Raw genomic sequence first — 20788 nt, 5'->3', positions numbered from 1 at the left:
GTTGACAGTCAGGTCCATAAATCCTTATTTATTTATATGAAAGTGTTATTTTAGAAAATTACAATAAAATAAACATTTTCCAAAAAAAAATACAATTTTTTTCATAATTTTCAATATATTATCTGAGATTTGTGTAGGATATAAGTAATTATAAGATTATTTTGACTACTGGTGTTGTTAGCATTTAATATGGGAACATGTTATTGTTTCGTTGACAGTGAAAAGGAGATGGGACAAGAACCCCCCTCTTACCGGTACCCCTGTCCTAACTAAGCAGTGTGAGTATGCTGAACCAGCTTTTTTTAACTGTCGAATTTGGAGCCAAAATTCTTCCCCATCCCCCAAATGACAGCTGAAAATTCCCAAATAATGGTTCCCATAATAATTTTATGCCCCTGAAGTAGGGCATATAATGATCGCACTATCTGTCTGTCTGTCCATCCGTCTGTCTGGCGCACTTTTGCGCTTAGGTTTCGTAAAATGCTCATAACTTCTTTGTCGCTTCAGATGTAACCTTCATATTTGGTATGCATGTGTATATGGACAAGGCCTTTCCATACGCACACAAATTTTGACCCCCTTGACCTTGAACTTAGGGTCCACGTTTAGGTTTCAAAATCTGCGTTTAGGTTTCGAAAAAGCGTTTTTTGGGGGCATATGTCTTCCGATGAAGACAGCTCTTGTTTTAATATAAAATTAAATTCAGTTCAGTATCCAGATCTACATATAATATGAACCAAAGTAAATCAAATACTGGAAACAATTTTGAAACACTTGCCCAAAATTGAGATAAAACACCACAATCTCTTAATTTTATTTTATTGCAGCTGCTAAAGACAAGCTGAAGGAGATGCCGGCCAGGAAGCACAACTGGAGATATGACGACTGGGTGGCAAAGAATGACTGGACGGCAAAGAACGGCAGTAGTCAGAAAGAGAACCTGGGGCTGGCCACCTCAACGCCGGTGCAATCTAGGGTGAAGGTAAGAAAAAGTTAGCGCGTTCTGGGAATAATGGGCTTAAAGCATAAAGTTTACGCACAAAGTAGTGTGCGCAGTTTGCATAGGCTAATCAGGGACAACACTTTTCCGTTTTTTATGCCCCCGAAAGAGGGCATATAGTGATCGCACTGTCTGTCTGTCTTTCCGTCACACTTTTGCGTTTAGGTTTCAAAAAATGCTCATTACTTCTATGTCGCTTCAGATGTAACCTTCATATTTGGTCTGCATGTGTATATGGACAAGGCCTTTCCATACGCACACAAATTTTGACCCCTGTGACCTTGACCTTGAATTTAGGGTCAGCGTTTAGGTTTCGAAATCTGCGTTTAGGTTTTGAAAAATGCTCATAACTTCAATCAAAGCCTTTTTGGGGGGCATATGTCATTCTATGGAGACAGCTCTTGTTTCTCTCATTTAAAGGCGGTCTCTTCTGAACAAAAATCCAGTCTTAGGCGGAAATCATTGTCCTAGACTAGGATGTGCAGACTGCACAAGTAAATCTGGGCTGACACTTTTCTGCACATGCATTAAGCCCAGTTTTCCCAGATTGGGGCTCAAGTAGTTCTTGGGGCTTTCAATCCTCACTAAACCCTCTCACCATCTAGCCCCACCACTAGCAAGGGCTCAAGTAGTTCTTGGGGCTTTCAATCCTCACTAAACCCTCTCACCATCTAGCCCCACCACTAGCAAGGGCTCAAGTAGTTCTTGGGGCTTTCAATCCTCACTAAACCCTCTCACCATCTAGCCCCACCACTAGCAAGGGCTCAAGTAGTTCTTGGGGTTTTCAATCCTCACTAAACCCTCTCACCATCTAGCCCCACCACTAGCAAGGGCTCAAGTAGTTCTTGGGGTTTTCAATCCTCACTAAACCTTCTCACCATCTAGCCCCACCACTAGCAATATGTTTCAAATAAATCTGTGGTTGTGTAATTTGTATTTGTGAGATTAACAAAATGTTTCAAAATCCAATAAAAAAAATTGACAAGATGACATTTTAAAAAAGGAAAAAATTGAAATGAAATTATATAGGAACAATTTTCAAATAAATGCATAACTAACATTTAAGAAATGTGATTAAATATGTCCTTTAAGTACATGCACATAAACTACTCTGTATTTAAAATGCATGAATGTGATACTTACAAGGTAATAACACAATTTTGCTCAAAAAACTAAACAAACCAATAACACATTTAAGACTTAGGCCATCCTTAAAAATATGTTTGTTTGGCATAACAAGACCCAGGTGAAATTGGGTGGGTAACTAGGTAGGGATTTTATTTTTATGCCCCCCTTCGAAGAAGAGGGGGTATATTGCTTTGCTCATGTCGGTCGGTCGGTCGGTCGGTCCGTCCACCAGCACCCGATTGTATAAACGCTGGTTAAAGTTACCGCTCGGTAACATTCAAACCTTGGTAAGTTGGCGGTTATTCAGGTATAGTAACCTTCAAGGTAACTCGATTGTATAAACACGATATACCGCAAAGTAACCTAACCGCGCATAAGGAATTTAACCACCGGTAACTTTAACCAAAACATTCCCACAATGCATTTTCTTATGACGTAATTTTCGCGCGAAGTGTCACGCTCATAAACAGCGACATGTATTTTTTTATCAAATTCATTTACAAATGAATTCACAATAAAATAAAGTGTAAATTTTAACTATGCGTTCATCAAAATGACCAGGGACAAATTGATAATGATGTCGGGATTTGCATCATTTAGCGGAATCCCTGGTGCTTCCAAACTGCAAGAGAGTGCTTACAAAGACGTCTATTCGTCAAGTTGTTCTAGATGTAACATAAAAATTATATAGACTATTCTTCTAATTTGGCTTATGTTTACAATAAACTTACTTACTTTCTTGTACAATAAGGGAATTTACCATAGACAAATGAAACATTGTTCAAGTTTAAATATATCTTTGTATGCAGAAATCTGCAAATGCAACCGAGTTCACCAACGGCTATTATTTGTGTCGTGTTCTGAGAAAACTGGGCATAATGCATGTGCGTAAAGTGTCGTCCCAGATTAGCTTGTTAAGTTCGCACAGGCTAATCAGGGACGACACTTTCCGCCCAAAATTGATTTTTGCTAAGAAGGGACTTCATTTTAACAAAAAAAATCATAACAGCAGAAAGTGTCGTCCCTGATTAGCCTGCGAACTGCACAGGCTAATATAGGGACGACACTTTAAGCACATGCATTATGCCCATTTTGCTCAAAACACAACACATTTGATAAACTGCTCCGGTTCATTTTAACAGCAGTAATGTACATAGAGTACATTACGTAGCGTGTGACGAAGAAGAAAGTTTATTGAGTTCTCATTTGAATATAATGATATGATGGCATAAGGGTCTTTATTTAACTATGCTAAAATAATTATCAAAGACCCTAGCTGCAAACTCGCCAATTATTGAATTAAATGGATTATTTATGGAATTTAAAGGATTGTTAAAGGTAAGATACTAGTTTGAACGTGTTTTGTTTTTTGTTTGTACTTTTGTTGTTTCCTGTTCTCGGAGAAATGATTTAAACATGGGCGCCTTTGATGCATCGGATCACACACGGCATACCCATAACATAATGTAAGAAACACGTTTGTGCGTCCTTAAATTCGTCGTCCGAAGTTGGAAATCGTATTGCCCTGTTAATTAAGTCAAATAAAGTGTCAGTCGCTGCAATTTGTTGTTTACTTGTCGAAATTGTGAAGGTCGTCGATGGTTAGCTTTTATAATGTTGCGCGCCGCGGCCATTTTGTGTAAGTTACCTCTCGGTTACTTGTACTTACCCACCTAGGGAAGCAGGGTATGTTTTAACTGGGTTTTAACCGATCGGTATAACTAACCAAATTTTATACAAACGCTTACCGACCAGTAACCAACATGTTACCGACTTTAAACCGCAGGTATGTAGTTAACCGCCGGTTTAATTGTTTATACAATCGGGTGCAGGTGGTTTCCGGATGATAACTCAAAAACGCTTGAGGCTAGGATCATGAAACTTCATAGGTACATTGATCATGACTCGCAGATGACCCCTATTGATTTTGAGGTCACTAGGTCAAAGGTCACAGGTGAAGGTCACAGTTACTGGAAATATGCATTTTAAGGATTTAGCATGGTTCAAACAAGGGAAACAACTACCGTTTATGCATGTTCTTTTTATTACAGCATTTGCCTCCCTTTAATTCATTTAAAATCTCATTTTACAGCAGAGATTCCAAATCTGACCTGTAAATCAGGGTTTTTTTTGGCCCGATTTTATAGCCGAAATTCGGCTATGTTCCCAATCCCAAAAAGTATACTTTTTTCCCAAAATGTGGCAAAAAATTCCCAATTTCCAAAAAAAAAAAAATTTTTTTTTTTTTTTTTTTTTTTAGAAAGAAGTGTCGTATGTGTATTTTATCTCAATTTTAATTCAATTACATCTTACAAAGTTTATTATGATTTTGTTCTTTTAATTTTAATGACAATAAAGTTCTATATCAAATTTAGTATTTCTCTAATTAGTTGACTTTTCGTGTGGAAAAAAAAGGCTGATGAATTAATTTTCCCAATTTCATGAAAATGCCGATAAAATTCCCAATTCCAAAGCCATGGGTTATCTTCCCAAAAAGTGTAAAAAAAGCCTGTGTAAATGAGCCCCATTTTTACTGCCAGTGCTAGGTTACCTTTTCCCATTTGATCATTCTTAAGTATTGGTATTGTAATGCTGCTGCTACTGCTACTACTCCTCCTCTTCCTCCTCCTCCTCCTCCTCCTCCTCCTCCTCCTCCTCCTCCTCCTCCTCCTCCTCCTCCACCACCACCACCACCACCACCACCACCACTTTTGCCATCAGCCGTTATATTGTAGGCAGATGACAATATCAACTGTGTATTCCATTATCTGCACATGAATGACCCAATATTAACCGATAGCGAACTTAATGTTGATTGGCCAGCTACCATATGCACTTCAAAACGTTAATGGAATTAAAGAGGAAAATAGTTTTAAAAAAAAACAATCTGGATTAAAATGGCGGATGTTTTCAATTAAATTTAACAAGATTTTAGCATATTCGCAAATTATATTTTTCTTGAGCCAAATTCGCAAATGGCGAACGACAGCGCGAGCCCTGTAATAGTGAGCATTTATTCCAATAATAACACGTTCGCAATGCTGTCGTTCGCCATTTGCGAAAATATTGAGAATTTGGCTCAAGAAAAATTTAAATTACGAAAATGCGAAAATCTAGTAAAATTTTGTTGAAAACATCCGCCATTTTAATCCGGACTGGTTTTCTATATTTGTCTCTTTCTTTCAATGAAAGTGTTCGCAATTCGAACATTTAACGAAACCCGGTCTGTACCCAATTAGACATCTCTTGCCAAAAATAGGTAACTAGGTCAAAAACTAGGTCAAATAGTAGAAAAACCTCGTGTAGACAGTAGAGGTCACAGTTTTTATCCAATCTTTATGAAATTTGGTCAGAATGTTTATCTTGATTAAATCTGGGTTGGGATTGTATTTGGGTCATCTGGGGTCAAAAACTTGGTCACTAGTTGAAAAACTAGGTCAAATAATAGAAAAAACCTTGTTTAAACAATAGAGGTCGCAGTTTTTATCCAATCTTTATGAAATTTGGTCAGAATGTTGATCTTGATAAAATCTGGGTTGGGATTTTATTTGGGTCATCTGAGGTCAAAAACTAGGTCATAAGGTCAAATAATAAAAAACCGTCAACAATTTGTTTGTGTAGACAGTAGAGGTCACAGTTTTCATCCAATCTTTATGAAATTTGGTCAGAATGTTTATCTTGATGAAATCTGGGTTGGGATTGTATTTGGGTCATCTGGGGTCAAATTCTAGGTCACTAGGTCAAAAACTAGGTCACAAAATAGAAAAACCTTGTTTAAACAATAGAGGACGCAGTTTTCATCCAATCTTTATGAAATTTGGTCAGAATGTTTATCTTGATGAAATCTGTTTGGGATTGTATTTGGGTAATCTGGGGTAAAAAACTAGGTCACTAGGTCAAATTATAGAAAAACCTTGTGTAGACAATAGAGGTCACAGTTTTCATCCAATCTTTATAAAATTTGATCAGAATGTTTATCTTGATGAAATCTGGGTTGGGATTGTATTTGGGTCACCTGGGGTAAAAAACTAGGTCACTAGGTCAAATAATAGAAAAACCTTGTGTAGACAATAGAGGTCACAGTTTTCATCTTATCTTTATGAAATTTGGTCAGAATGTTTATCTTGATGAAATCTGGGTTGGGATTGTATTTGGTTAATCAGATGAGCGATTCAGGGCCATCATGGCCCTCTTGTTTCTGGATCATGCGATAACTTTAAAAGTTCTTCATATTTTTTCATGAAACTAGAAACATGGATAGATGCCAATATGGACGTTATGCACGTCATTTCATTTCGTTCCTACGCCAAAAATTCTGGTTGCTATGGAAACAAATAGACTAGAAATACTGCTGAAAATAGTGTTTTTTTTTCTGGATCCTGCGATAACTTTAAAAGTTCTTCATATTTTTTCATGAAACTTGAAATATGGATAGATGCCAATATGGACATTATGCACATCATTTCATTTTTTTCTTACGTCAAAAATTTTGGTTGCTATGGCAACAAATATATAAAAAAGAAAAACAATTCTGACATTGGTGGAATTTCTGACAATGATGGAGCCGGTAGGGGACATATATTGCTTGACAATAGTCTTGTTTTAAAGGGTATTTTCACAGAGTTTGCAGTGTCAAGGTAAAACTCAACTCAATAATTTTTTCCCTTCCGTATCAAGTACTTGTTGAGGGCACTTTCCTTACTGAAGAAAAATTACATAAATCACAATTGCTGTCTGAAAAATTCCCAAAAGGAAAAAAATGTCTTGCAGTAGATTCCACTTAATTGAATATTGGATAATCCGGTTCATTGAATAGAAATTGAAAACACCAAACCATTTGCATATCTTCCCATTGTTAAACATCGCCTAATCTGGAATATGGCGTATTCCGGTTAATTAAATATCCAATTATCGATTGCACACTATAATCCAGCGTATTATCTCGTATTATAAATCTCCAAGGATATGCATCGTATCGACGATTTTGACAAACACGCTCCATTGACTGCCTTTGTTTTCATTTCACACCATGCATCTATGCAGCGTCTGTCAAGCGTCACGTGACTAACAGGTGTAGTATGCGGGCCAAGTACAATGCCAACACTGGAGTCTCCGGTTAAAACTGACGCCAATCACAGTGTGCAGTCAGGCACAAACTTTGGAATGCAAACTGTCGAGTAACACACTTTAACAGTTTGTTGCCAATTGGAAAGAATTAAAGAGTTTGTTGCCGATTAGAAAAGAACTGTTGACGTGTCTTGCTTGAGTTAGTGAATAGTACGAGTGGATTATTTTCAATGCACCGTATAATGAATAAAAACAACTATCGGCGCTTTTCTATGCGTTTATTGAATAAAACAAGTTTATTTAGCAATGTATTTAACAATATAGCTTTGAAATTGGTTAAAAACACGATAACATACACACATGTATATGATAAACATTGAAAACATTGGAAATATAACTGATTCTGTATAATTGAATACTCCAGATAATTGCATATTCGGACGTGACAAATAGGCTTTTCAATTAAGCGGAATAAACTGTACTTTTGTTTCAAAAGCACATTGTTTGCATGTGAACAAATAAAATGTGCACTGAAACTTTCAATCAATTTTGCCTTATTTGCTTGGTACCAGTACTTTTTCCAATCTGACAAAAAAATCACTGCAACTGTAGAAGTACTTCTTTTCTGCAATTTTAGGAACTGAAGAGGCAAGATGGAAAGAAAGTGGACATAGACACGCCCAGCAAGTTCCTCAACCCGAATGTGAGATACATTCCCAAGTTTGAGACCGAGGTATGTTCCTCAACCCCAATGTGTGATACATTCCAAAGTTTGAGACCAAGGTATGTTCCTCAACCACAACCCCAATGTGAGATACATTCCCAAGTTTGAGACTAAGGTATGTTCCTCAACATTCGATACATTTCCAAGTTGGAGACCAAGGTATGTTCCTCAACATTTGATACATTCCCAAGTTTGAGACCAAGGTATGTTCCTCAACATTCGATACATTCCCAAGTTGGAGACCAAGGTATGTTCCTCAACCACAACCCCAATGTGAGATACATTCCCAAGTTTGAGACTAAGGTATGTTCCTCAACATTCGATACATTTCCAAGTTGGAGACCAAGGTATGTTCCTCAACATTTGATACATTCCCAAGTTTGAGACCAAGGTATGTTCCTCAACATTCGATACATTCCCAAGTTGGAGACCAAGGTATGTTCCTCAACATTCGATACATTCCCAAGTTTGAGACCAAGGTATGTTCCTCAAGATTTGATACATTCCCAAGTTTGAGACCAAGGTATGTTCCTCAACATTCGATACATTCCCAAGTTGGAGACCAAGGTATGTTCCTCAAAATTCGATAAATTCCCAAGTTTGAGATCGAGGTATGTTCCTCAACATTCGATACATTCCCAAGTTGGAGACCAAGGTATGTTCCTAAACATTTGATACATTCCCAAATTTGAGACCAAGGTATGTTCCTCATCATTCGATACATTCCCAAGTTTGAGACCAAGGTATGTTCCTCAACCCCAATGTGTGATACATTCCCAAGTTTTAGACCAAGGTATGTTAATCAAAATTCGATACATTCCCAAATTTGAGACCAAGGTTTTTTCCTCAACATTGTATACATTCCCAAGTTTGAGACCAAGGTATGTTCCTCAACATTGGATGCATTCCCAAGTTTGAGACCAAGGTATGTTCCTCAACCCCAATGCGTGATACATTCCTTAGTTTGAGATCGAGGTATGTTTCAAACCTCCAACGTTCAATACATTCCCAAGTTTGAGACCGTGGTATGTTGCTTAACCATGATGTGTGATACATTCCCAAGTTTAAGACCAAGGTATGTTCCTCAACGTGTGATACATTCCCAAGTTTAAAACCCAGGTTACATTCCTCAATGTTTGATACATTCCGAAGTTTAATTTTGAGGTATATTCCTCATAGTGCGATAAATTCCTAAGTTTGAGACCGTGGTATTCTTCTTAACCCCAACGTGTGATACATTCCCAAGTGTGAGACTTAGGTATGTTTCTAAACCCCAACGTTAGATACATTCCCATTTTTAGCTCGGCGTTTTTCGGACAAAACCCGAGGTATTGTCATAGCCAGCTTCACCGGGGATGAACAACTTTTGTCACGTGACCGCAAAAGTCAACGCCGGTTGCAGAAACAGATTGTAATCTTGTACATTAAGGTAAGTTTTGTTGTTTTTTCATATAATCAAAATTTCAGTTTTTAACAAGTGATAGCCTATGACACAGTATACTAAATAAACTTTTATTTGAAATGATTCCATTGCCTTTACTGTTTCCACTTTCCGAGAACACTTCGACACAAAATTCTGAAATGCATTGCAAACGCTGTTTGTTTATGTGGTGTTGATGATTTTCTTTCAACAATATTGGTTTAACGACTGAATTAGTATGATTTTACACTTCATTTTAATATATTTAATAAGATTCATGACAAAAATAGCGGTGCAAATTGAAAAATATCTTATTTTTTTGTTTTGTTTTGTTTTGCAAACGCAGGTTGGTATTTCTTGAGCAATAGGAAATGGCAAACGCAGGTTGCGAGAATATTCAAAGGATAATGAAACGCACACTGTACACATTTTTGAAAGTCTTCTAAAATATGATATGGTTACAAATACGAAAATATTAACTATTCAACACAATATATGACTACGGAACTTCAATTGAGGACATTTAAACAGAGCGGAAATATGCTTATCAACACATTAAGTACTGTTACAAGTATATTGAACCACAACGTGCGTTGCCTCCTTTAAGCGGACCTCGAATGACGCTAAACGCGCCAAAACTCACGAAAATCCCGTGCATTAGTAAACACGCATGTTTATTGAACTGTGACGAAAAGAATAGCAGATAGTGTGTCACATCCAATCACTTGCGTTTCATATCTCTTTTGGTGTAGTCTTTAAAACTTTATAAAAACATTTTAGAAATATATTTTAACAAAAAGTAATTCTTTCATTACAGAAACATGACTCTCGTGTGTGAAATCTGTGGAAAGACATTTAAATCGAAGTGGGGGTTAAAGCTTCATGATAAGCGCCACAGAGGGACTGGACGATTCGCCTGTTGTGGAAAAACATTTTACACAAAACAGGCGTTCAACAGACACAGGTTTGTATTTTTTTTGTTTTTAGTACAATGCTAGGTTCTGTCGGTTTAAAAATCAAGATACAATTCAACATAGGTCATTGCATTCTGAGCGAAAGTATGTTTTTATAACCTAGTTGCAAAGCACTATTTAAAATGTTTTGAATGGTGTTTTCGAAAAAAGCCGGCTTTAAAACACTTAACACATTATTACTAGTGTGGTGCATATTGGTGTGCTCATTATAGTATTTAGTTTTTAACGACCATAATTGTCCAGATAAATTTCAATGCAAATTGTCACTGAACAATTGGAATTTACACCGTATAAATCCAGAATGTACGCGTTCCGATACTTCACGTATGTAATTGGACCCTTAAACATATTATTTAATGCGTATTTTGGATTTTGAAATGCGTAAATACGCGTTAACGCGCCTTATCTGGAGCGCTTCTGACGACCATCATTTTGTTAAGTTCCACATTGTTATGGATAATATTCTGTGTGTATTTTTCTGTATTGAATAATAATTCAACAGTTCCATTTGTTTTTGTTATATAGATGCAGCATTCATGGTGTTGAAAAGCCGTTCCCCTGTGAACAATGCGGCAAAAAGTTTTCAACCAAAGATGACCTGAATCGTCACGTCCGGAGGGAGGTTGCTGCAAAGCAATTTACCTGCTCAATTTGCAATGCAACGCTCCGGGAGAAAATTGACCTTCAGGCCCACCTTGCCACCCACAATGGAGAGAAAAACTTTGCTTGTGATATGTGTGAAAAGAGGTACAGGCACCGCAGTAGTCTATCAAAGCACAGATCTGCAAAGCACCGGGCCTAGTCATCTGTTGCATGACGATGATAAGACCAAGAATTATTTTTAATTCTTACCAATGTGCCGTGGTTATTTTCTTAATTATTGAAAATACAGACTGTCATACAATAATATATAGTATTACGCGTGTTTTTGCGTCTTAAACATTGTGTTTCATATCGTTTATCTTGTGTTGTTTTGTTTGATATTCCTGTTTTTAATAAGATTATTGTTGTAATATTTATCATTCTAATTTAAAATGATTATGATAATGGTTGATCTCATACAAATTATTGTGTTCATTATTGCTCATCTGTGATTACTGTTGATCTCAGCCCATGAATTGTGATTTATATTGATTATCTGTGATTATTGTTGATCTTATCAAAATAATTGTAATTTATGTTGATTATCTGTGAATTTTTTATCTTAACCTATTAATAGTGATTTATATTATCTGTGATTATTGTTGATCTTATCAAAATCATTGTGATTTATGTTGATTATCTGTGATTATTGTTGATCTCAACCGATTAATTGTGATTTATATAACCAGTGATTATTGTTGATCTTTTCAAAATCATTGTAATTTATGTTGATTATCTGTGATTATTGTTGATCTTTTCAAAATCATTGTAATTTATGTTGATTATCTGTGATTATTGTTGATCTCACCATATCCGCTGGAATATACATTTGAGCCGCGCTCTGTGAAAAGGGGGTTTAATGCATGTGCGTAAAGTGCAGTCCACATAGGCTAATCAGGGACGGCACTTTCCGCTTTTATGATATGTTTTGTTAAAAGAAAGTCTCTTCTGAGCAAAAATCGAGTTTATCGGAAAGGTTTGTCCCTAATTAGCCTGTACGGAATGCACAGGCTAATATGTGACGACACCTTACGCACATGCATTAAACCCCCTTTTCACAGAGCGAGACTCATTTGTAATCTGCGATTTTTGTTTATCTATTTCGAATCAATATGATTAAAATATATTTTTGGTGAGTTAGCTTTTTGTCTCATTGGAATCATTGTGCGAATTGTCAACAATTACATGTAAATCTGTAATTCCTTCTCAAGTTGCACATAGGCCAGTTTAATGTTTTGCGTATAAGCTATTATTGCGATACGGGATATTCTTTGCAGCAATAAAACAATTAATCTGCATATGTTTGGTTCGTTTTGTTGTTAAAGACACTGATCTTGTTTGCGTTCAACCGCTGGGTTTTTCAATGTTTTTCACAGTATAGTTAGACTTATCTCGGTGAAGTGTACTTTGTCATGGATGTAGTATGCCTTCAGCTTTATTTTAAGTATTATCTCCAACAATCATATTGTAAGATTGTCAGGATTCTCACGTTACACATAAAGACATTATATTGTATGACCAATATGAAGACACTAGTGATTTGCAAGGCGCCCATGTAAAGGTCAATAGTTATTATTATATTTAAAGTTTCGGATCAAAAGATAATGGTATACACCTAAAATGAAAACTAAGTCTTGCAGAATAAGAGGAATCGATTGTTTTATTTGCTTCATGATACCTCTCTCCTTATAGGTCCACATTATTTATCATTATGCAACTAAAAGAAAGATACCTTTTTTTTAATTAACAAGATACAAGATACATGGCATTTTTTAGAAACTGTAATTTTAAAACTTGAAACAAATAACAGCAAACAAAATAAAGTTAGATCCAATATGTCTGTTGTTGTTTCAAATCCCCCAAAAAGGTTGAATATACCGGTAGGCCTCGTTAAATGAAGCATCCCACAGCGTCAATATAGGCAGCATATTATACGGCCCCAATATTGGTAGCTCCTCAATGCATAAACATAGAAAGAGCAACACAAAATCAAATTCAGTAGCATTACACGGAATCAATATAGGTAACGTTGGTTAACGAATATCAAAAATGACAGCTGTCTTTTAAAGAACTACAAACTGTCGTATGATATTATGATTTCCTTTTACGGGTCAATGTCAATTCCCATTTTTGATGTTAGAAGCATTTTGCTGTCATTTCGTCTTGCCCTCTCCCATCGGACACCCAACGTTCCCTTCTGGAGAGCGTTTCTGCTTGTTGACACGGTGTCAAATTTTCGTTTAGGTTCCTTCCGTTTTGGAATGTCAAATTCGTGGTCCCTGAAACATGATATTTGTTATCGAAAACTATTTATTTTACAACATTTACCATCTTATTTACTGAGAGCGAGTTTTTCAGCTTGACATCATCCGAAGCAAAGACAATAAAATGTAATCACATTTTATGTCGAATCATGAATTATTAACAGTACTGAGTATCATTTTCAGGCAATTATGACCCCTGTACTCGTCGACGGTTCGAACCCGTGTCCTAGACTCTTAGTGAATACATGAAATTGATCTTCTTCAACTTGGCAATTAACCTTTTTGACGACAGATGCAAATTAATCCTGTTGAATATTACGTATTGATAAGTTTATATAACGAATTTCACATTTTAGGAAACATCTGCATTAGACACATATAATCCTCTTCATTACAATGCATTTTCTATCCGGATTCCGTAATCTTAACCAACCTGCGTTTGCCATAATCCAGCTTCAGCAAACTGCGTTTGCTCAACCAACCCGCGTTTGTAAATTTTTGAAATAGCAAGAACTGCCCAAATTAAATATAACAACAACAACTTATATCGCAAATACAATAAATCATCAAAAATTAAGCATCGTGTGCTCTCATTTTTCTAGAAATATGATTTATTCGTGAATGGAAAGTAAAAAAATATAAAATCAAACTGCGTTTGCATCGAAAATCTAAAGTTTGTGTCGAAGTGTTCTTAAAAACTGCAAAGCTTCGAAACAAGTGCAATGCGTCTTAATATGCGAAAAGGTATGAAGCATGTCATAAGCTTTGTATTGTCCAGAAATTTTAACATATTCTCTATAAAAAGATGAAAATTACCTGACGGAGCGGGATTCCTGATGTAATTCAACAACCTGCGTTGACTTTTGTGGTCACGTGACAAAAGTTGTTCATCCCCGGTGAGCTTGTCGTGTCATCTGACGTCCGCTGTCCGCGTCGTGCTTAAACTTTAGCATTGGCTCTAAAATAAAAGAGCTTCCACCTACAACTTTGAAACTTCATATGTAGATGCACCTTGATGAGTTCTACACGCCACACCCATTTTGGGGTCACAAGATCAAAGGTCAAGGTCACTGACCTCTAAAAAAATACTGTAAAATCATTTACATTGGTTGGCACAACATTCGTGGATTGGTCAACCCTCGAAAGCAACTAAAAGTTCACATCCCAAGAATTATAATGATTTTACAGTAATATTTCTTTGTGGCTTTCCAGTGTATGAAGTTATATACGTTATTTATAAAAGTTTTAGGGTGGCTAGGTTTGCCTCGCTAAAATTATTTACTCATTATGGAAGTATAATTTGGTAAATTGATTTTAAACAGGACAAATTTGAAAAAAATTAGCTCAAACTTATATCGCAAATGATGTATACAAATTGTTTGAATATATAGAAATAATTGCTAGATAATTGTTTTTTTCAAATTGATCATTTATTACAGGAGTTTCTCGCATCACTGCAAACCCCAGAGGATGTGAGAGCTGCAAGGGCCAAAAGAAAGCCCAGTCTGGTACGCTATAGTCAGTGATTTGTTTCATTCTTTATAAAGTACTGGAAAACAGCACTTTCCCAATAGAGAAAAACTACACATTTCCAAAATTCTGTCCAAAAAATGTTCAATTAAATGTTAATTTTTTATTTTTTGGGGGGGATAAAATATAACATTTAGTTAGTTTCCCTATGCAGCTCTATGGCTTGAACCTAAGTTGATATAATATTGATAACTTGACTACACTTACTTATTAATTTTTAGCTCGGCTGTTTTCGGAGAAAACCCGAGGTATTGTCATAGCCAGCTCGTCGTCTGCCGTCCGCCGTAGGCGTCATGCTAAAACCTTAACATTGGCTCTAAAATCAAAGTGCTTCCACCTACAACTTTGAAACTTGGTATGTAGCTGCACCTTGATTAGTTCTACATGCCACACCCATTTTTAGGTCACTAGGTCAAGGTCACTGACCTCTAAAAAGTATTTGTGAGCAACAAAATCAAATGCATCAGTATCCTCACGTGAAGACTTCACAATGCACATTTTCCCAAATGGGCTGGTACCCATAGTTTTTCCGATTGGGCAAAAAACAATCCTGGCTATAGTGTAGCTATTTATTGTTAGCTCACCACTCAGGTTGAATATTATATTTATCACACAAGACTTATTCCTGATTCCAGCGTCGTTTAGTGAGAGCATCAGTGTCCTATGTATAACATTTAAAGTTATAGAAATTGCGTTATCTTAGTGATTACTGATTGGATTGGTTTGGCATTTGACTGGCAGTAACAAATAAACCAGGTTTTTTTTTGGCCCGATTTTATAGCCGAAATTCGGCTATGTTCCCAATCCCAAAAAGTATACTTTTTTCCCAAAATGTGGCAAAAAATTCCCAATTTCCAAAAAAAAAACAACAAAAACTTTTTTTTTCTTTTTTTGAAAGAAGTCTAATGTGTATTTTATCTCAATTTCAATTCAATTACATCTAACAAAGTATTATATGATTTTGTTCTTTTAATTTTAATGATTATAAAGAGTTATATCAAATTTAGTATTTCTCTTATCAGTGGACTTTTCATGTGGAAAAAAGGCTAATGAATTTATTTTCCCAATTTCATGAAAATGCCGATAAAATTCCCAATTCCAAAGCCATGGGCTATCTTCCCAAAAAGTGGGGAAAAAAAACCCTGTAAACGATTCATTAGATTGATCAAAATGGATCAGGTGAGCAACATTGAGCCATCTTGACCTTCTTGTTTGTAGAACAGGGTTTGAAAAGATTAATTCTGATGTATTAAACTATTGTTTTCTTTTCAATAATCCAAAAGAAAACATTTTCAAATCAGAAGTGACAAAAATAAAGAAAAAGTGAAACATTGACCAGAAACGATGTGAGAATGTTTTTAGATTAAAGTTTATTTTGAGTTCTTTTGTGAACCCTTAGGGGAAAATATTTTGGGAAAAGTAACATTTTAATATCTTCTTTTCAAGGCCATTGAAACAAATTAATTGTAAATTTTTTTATTTTATTTTTCTTGATTGACATTTAACAACAAACTTAACCCAAAACCGTCTCTTTTCGCTCTAAGTTAAAGATGAACCTTATATCAAATTGTCACTTTCTTCCAAACGTTTAGAACGACAGTGAGCTGTTCGAGCTGATGAGAGCCAAGATGGAGGTGACCATCGAACAGAGGAGACAGGAGCGCGAGAGTGCTGTCGCCTCATCCCAGCGACAAAACGACGAAGTGGACGGAGATTACGAGGTTCTTACTTTGGCCATTTCTTTTTAGCTCACCTGAGAACAACAATATTTTAAATCATTAAAAGTTTGCCGTTATTTTGTGCCTAGAAATGAAATATTTATGTTTCATAAAGTACTTTTATTATCCCCCGCCATAGGCGGAGGGATATTGTTTTGGCGTTGTCTGTCCGTCCATCCGTCGGTCTTTCTGTCCGTCCGGAGCCATGTCTTCGAAAAGCTTGGAAAAGCGGACTTCATTGAAACTTGGTATGAGTATATATATATATATGGATAAGAGGATGATGCACGCAAAATGGCATTGTACACCGACTGTTAATAACAGAGTTATGGCCCTTTGTATCTTGATAAAATGCTTTTCAATATAAGCTTAGAGCTTTATCTCCATTAACACATGAGCCAGAGCCATGAAACTTGCTATAGATGTTCACAATCATCTGGGGGTGCTTCACATTCAACACCCATAATCCTAGGTGCTTATGTCGAGGTCACACATTGAGGTCAAAGGGCGTTGCCCATCCGTCCAGAAAACGTTTGTGTCCAGAAGCATATTGGCGGGGATATCAATTCAACGAATTTGCTTGTTCTTTTATGAAATCCACCCTCTTATAATGTTTTAGCTGCTTTGGGTCCCTGCAGGTGAGCGCAAATGGCCTTCTTCTTTCAATTTGTGTTAAAGTTAAAAAACATTAGGACATCTGCTTCTCACTAAAGTTGAACATTTCTGATAAATTGTTTGCAAATGTGTAAATTACAGGTTGTCAATTGACCGGATCATTGTGGAAATCCAGATTTTAACTGTCCAGGGTCAAATATGAGAGCAATGTAATTCAAATGCGTTTTTTTTCGGGGGAGGGGGGTGATACGGGCAAATCATTTGAGTGTGGGATCATTTGAGAACCAATATTGTTTAAGCTTACTCTGAATCTCAGTACCAATTTTACCCATTTTTTTTTTGATTTCTGATTGGTTAGCGGATGGCACAGACATTAAGGGTGACTGACGTAAAATCTTCACTACTTTCCGAAAATCTTACAAGTCAATGGAAACGCTGCAAATGTCTGCCATCTTGAAATATTTTAAGTGATGAATTTGCAAAGTAAAGCACTGCAATAACATGTTGTAAAAGGAATAAATTTTTAGCTCATCTATTTTTTGAAAAAACATTATGAGCTATCGTCATCACCTTGGCGTCGGCTTCGGCGTCCGGTTAAGTTTTGCGTTTAGGTCCACTTTTCTCAGAAAGTATCAATGCTATTGCATTCAAACTTGTACACTTACTTACTATCATGAGGGGACTGGGCAGGCAAAGTTAGATAACTCTGGCGTGCATTTTGACAGAATTATGTGCCCTTTTTATACTTAGAAAATTGAAAATTTTGGTTAAGTTTTGTGTTTAGGTCCATTTTATTCCTTAAGTATCAAAGCTATTGCTTTCATACTTGCAACACCTACTAACTATCATAAGGGGACTGTGCAGGCAAAGTTATGTAACTCTGACTGGCATTTTGACAGAATTATGTGCCCTTTTTATACTTAGAAAATTGAAAATTTGGTTAAGTTTTGTGTTTAGGTCCACTTTATTCCTACAGTATCAAAGCTATTGCTTTCATACTTGCAACACTTATTAACTATCATAAGGGGACTGTGCAGGCAAAGTTGTTATGTAACTCTGACTGGCATTTGGACGGAATTATGGGCCCTTTATACTTAGAAAATTGAAAATTTGGTTAAGTTTTGTGTTTAGGTCCACTTTATTCCTACAGTATCAAAGCTATTGCTTTCATACTTGCAACACTTATTAACTATCATAAGGGGACTGTGCAGGCAAAGTTGTTATGTAACTCTGACTGGCATTTGGACGGAATTATGGGCCCTTTATACTAAGAAAATTGAAAATTTGGTTAAGTTTTGTGTTTTGGTCCATTTTACCCCTAATGTATCATAGATATTGCATTCATACTTGGAACACTCGCAAACTATCATAAGGGGACAGTAAAAGGACAAGTTGCATAACTCTGGTTGTCATTTTTACGGAATTATGGCCCTTTTTTTACTTAACTTTGAATATATGGTTCAATTTTGTGTTTCGATCCACTTTACTTCTAAAGTATCAAGGCTATTGATTTCAAACTTAAAATACTTTCATGCTATCATGAGGTTACTGTACCTGGCAAGTTGAATTTTACCTTGACCTTTGAATTACCTTGACTGTCAAGGTCAAATTATTAAATTTTGCTAAAATTGCCATAACTTCTTTATTTATGATTAGATTTGATTGATACTTTGACAAAACAACTCTTACCTGACATACCACAATAGACTCCACCTAAACCATCCCCCACACCCTCCCCCCCCAACCCCCCTCCGAATCCCCCCCCCCAATTTTTTTTAAATCATTTCACAAATGACCACCACACCCTCACACTATACCCTCACACTATACCCCCCCACCCCACCCCAACCCCAATTTTTTTTTGAAACGGTTAAAAACACAAATATTTATTTTTATTATTTTATTTTTGAAATACCGTCCAACCATCGCATCCAAGAATCCCCTCCCCCCCACCCCCGAATTTTGTTTTCCGCATTTTTGGAAGATAATGTAATAAATGACCACACCCCACACTATACACCTCTCTTCACTCCATCCCTCCCTCCTTTGATTGAAATTGAGAGTCCCTTCACCTTTAAAAAGAAAATAGATGAGCGGTCTGCACCTGCAAGGCGATGCTCTTGTTTATACTGTTACATGTAAGCCTTGTTCTGGGAAAACTTTATAGAGCAGTTGAACTGTCCGTCAGTCAGTATGTCAGTATGTGTGTATGTCAGTCTGTCCGTCTGTCCGGAAAAAAAACTGTTAAAGTTGGCCATAATTTTTGCATTATTGAAGATAGAAACTTGATATTTGGCATGCATGTGTATCTCATGAAGCTGCACGTTTTGAGTGGTGGAAGGTCAAGGTCATCCTTCAAGGTCAAAGGTCCAAACAAAATTTTTAAAAATCAAAGCGGCAATCTCATGAAGCTGCACATTTTGAGTGGTGGAAGTTCAAGGTCAAATGTAAAAAAAAATTTAAAAAATATTTCAAAGTGGCGCAATAGGGGGCATTGTGTTTCTGACGAACACATCTCTTGTTTCTTTCAGGATGTCCCAACTGCGCTGCAAGGCGTGGTGATCACTGTTGCTAGACGACTGGCCAAGGACCAGGCAGAGTTTAATGAGATTGTCACGTGTCTGGGAGGGGAGTATCGTTGGACCATCGACAATACGTGCACCCATTTCATCTTTCAGGTATAGGGGTGCCTTCGATAGTGTTAGACAAGCAATCGGTGCTAAAATTATTCTTGAAATTGTTGTCAATGTTGATTTAAACATGAAGGGATTTGGTGAACCCTTTAAGGAGGAGGGTGTTTTTGGTGAAGTCTTTAACTGGATGGGTTTTTTTTGGTGTTCCCTGTGTACTCTGTGTTGAGGTACGGTGTTCTCCTCATATGAGGTATGTTCAAGTAATTATGGGCTTTAATGATTGTCATGGTGTTCTTGCAATTAACCTTACAATCGGAGGTCAAAATACTATTTGTTAAATGGTACAATTCCATGTGATTCAAATGTGTTACTTAAAATATTTGTGAGTTTATGCTGATTGTTTGTGGCCACCATTTGTCCGTCATCAACTCATGTGTTGTAAGTAAAGTGGTCAACTTTGTTTGTGGGTATTGCTCAGGCTTATCTTAATTTGGTCAGTATGTTGATCTTGGCAATATCTAAGTAGAGATGTTATGTGGAATAAGTTCAACCCAAAACTAAAAAAACAAATCAAATCTTAGAGAAAAAAAATTGTTGTCAATCTATAGGCCACATTTTTGGCTCACTCTTGTTGAAACATTGTCAGAATTTTTATCTTGACAATATCAAGGCTGAGTTCAAATCTGGGTCAAGATCATCCAAAATTAGGTTACCTGCAGGGAACATCTTTGTAAAGCCTTGTTACCACTTTCAAAGCCACATTTATGCCTGAATGTTGATGAAACTTGGTCGGAATGTTAATCTTGACAATATGCAGTCTGTGTAGAATCTGGGTCATTTGCATCCAAAAAAAGGTTAACTTGTCAAATCTTGTAAATACCTTGTATGTAGAAGTTGCATTAATGACTCAATGTTGATGAAACTTAATGGTCAGAATGTTAATCTTGACAATATGCAGGCTGTGTAGAATCTGGGTCATTTGCATCCAAAAAAAGGTAAGCTTGTCAAATCTTGTAAATACCTTGTATGTAGAAGCTGCATTAATGACTCAATCTTGATGAAATTTAGTCAGA

The 20788-nt window shown here is 36.4% G+C and overlaps 1 protein-coding gene and 3 long non-coding RNA genes across 5 annotated transcripts in view; 2 read left to right on the top strand and 2 right to left on the bottom strand.

Moving 5' to 3' along the window:
- LOC127859515 (DNA topoisomerase 2-binding protein 1-like) overlaps window positions 1–20788 on the top strand; it is a 202500-nt gene that overhangs the window by 4540 nt on the left and 177172 nt on the right. The window contains exons 5-10 of the mRNA XM_052397013.1: window positions 219–278; window positions 828–982; window positions 7833–7928; window positions 14659–14727; window positions 16342–16470; window positions 19614–19760. Coding sequence (XP_052252973.1) covers window positions 219–278; window positions 828–982; window positions 7833–7928; window positions 14659–14727; window positions 16342–16470; window positions 19614–19760 — 656 coding nt within the window. The remainder of the gene's footprint in view (window positions 1–218; window positions 279–827; window positions 983–7832; window positions 7929–14658; window positions 14728–16341; window positions 16471–19613; window positions 19761–20788) is intronic.
- LOC127859562 (uncharacterized) overlaps window positions 1–20788 on the bottom strand; it is a 145943-nt gene that overhangs the window by 10169 nt on the left and 114986 nt on the right. The window contains exon 2 of the long non-coding RNA XR_008039454.1: window positions 2446–2491. This is a non-coding gene — a long non-coding RNA (uncharacterized LOC127859562). The remainder of the gene's footprint in view (window positions 1–2445; window positions 2492–20788) is intronic.
- Window positions 9266–12253, top strand: LOC127859542 (uncharacterized). Of its 2 annotated transcripts, XR_008039434.1 has the most exons (3): window positions 9266–9348; window positions 10157–10303; window positions 10839–12253. It is a non-coding gene; the product is annotated as an uncharacterized LOC127859542 (long non-coding RNA). The 2 variants fall into 2 exon arrangements; XR_008039433.1 differs by having other exon boundaries at window positions 9272–10303.
- Window positions 12680–14133, bottom strand: LOC127859549 (uncharacterized). Its single transcript, XR_008039441.1, has 2 exons — window positions 14036–14133; window positions 12680–13234 (listed from the first exon to the last, which is right to left on the bottom strand). It is a non-coding gene; the product is annotated as an uncharacterized LOC127859549 (long non-coding RNA).

The sequence above is a fragment of the Dreissena polymorpha genome, chromosome 15 (genome assembly GCF_020536995.1).
Source record: "Dreissena polymorpha isolate Duluth1 chromosome 15, UMN_Dpol_1.0, whole genome shotgun sequence".
NCBI lineage: Eukaryota > Metazoa > Mollusca > Bivalvia > Myida > Dreissenidae > Dreissena > Dreissena polymorpha.
This window is presented reverse-complemented; position numbering and strand designations above follow the sequence as displayed.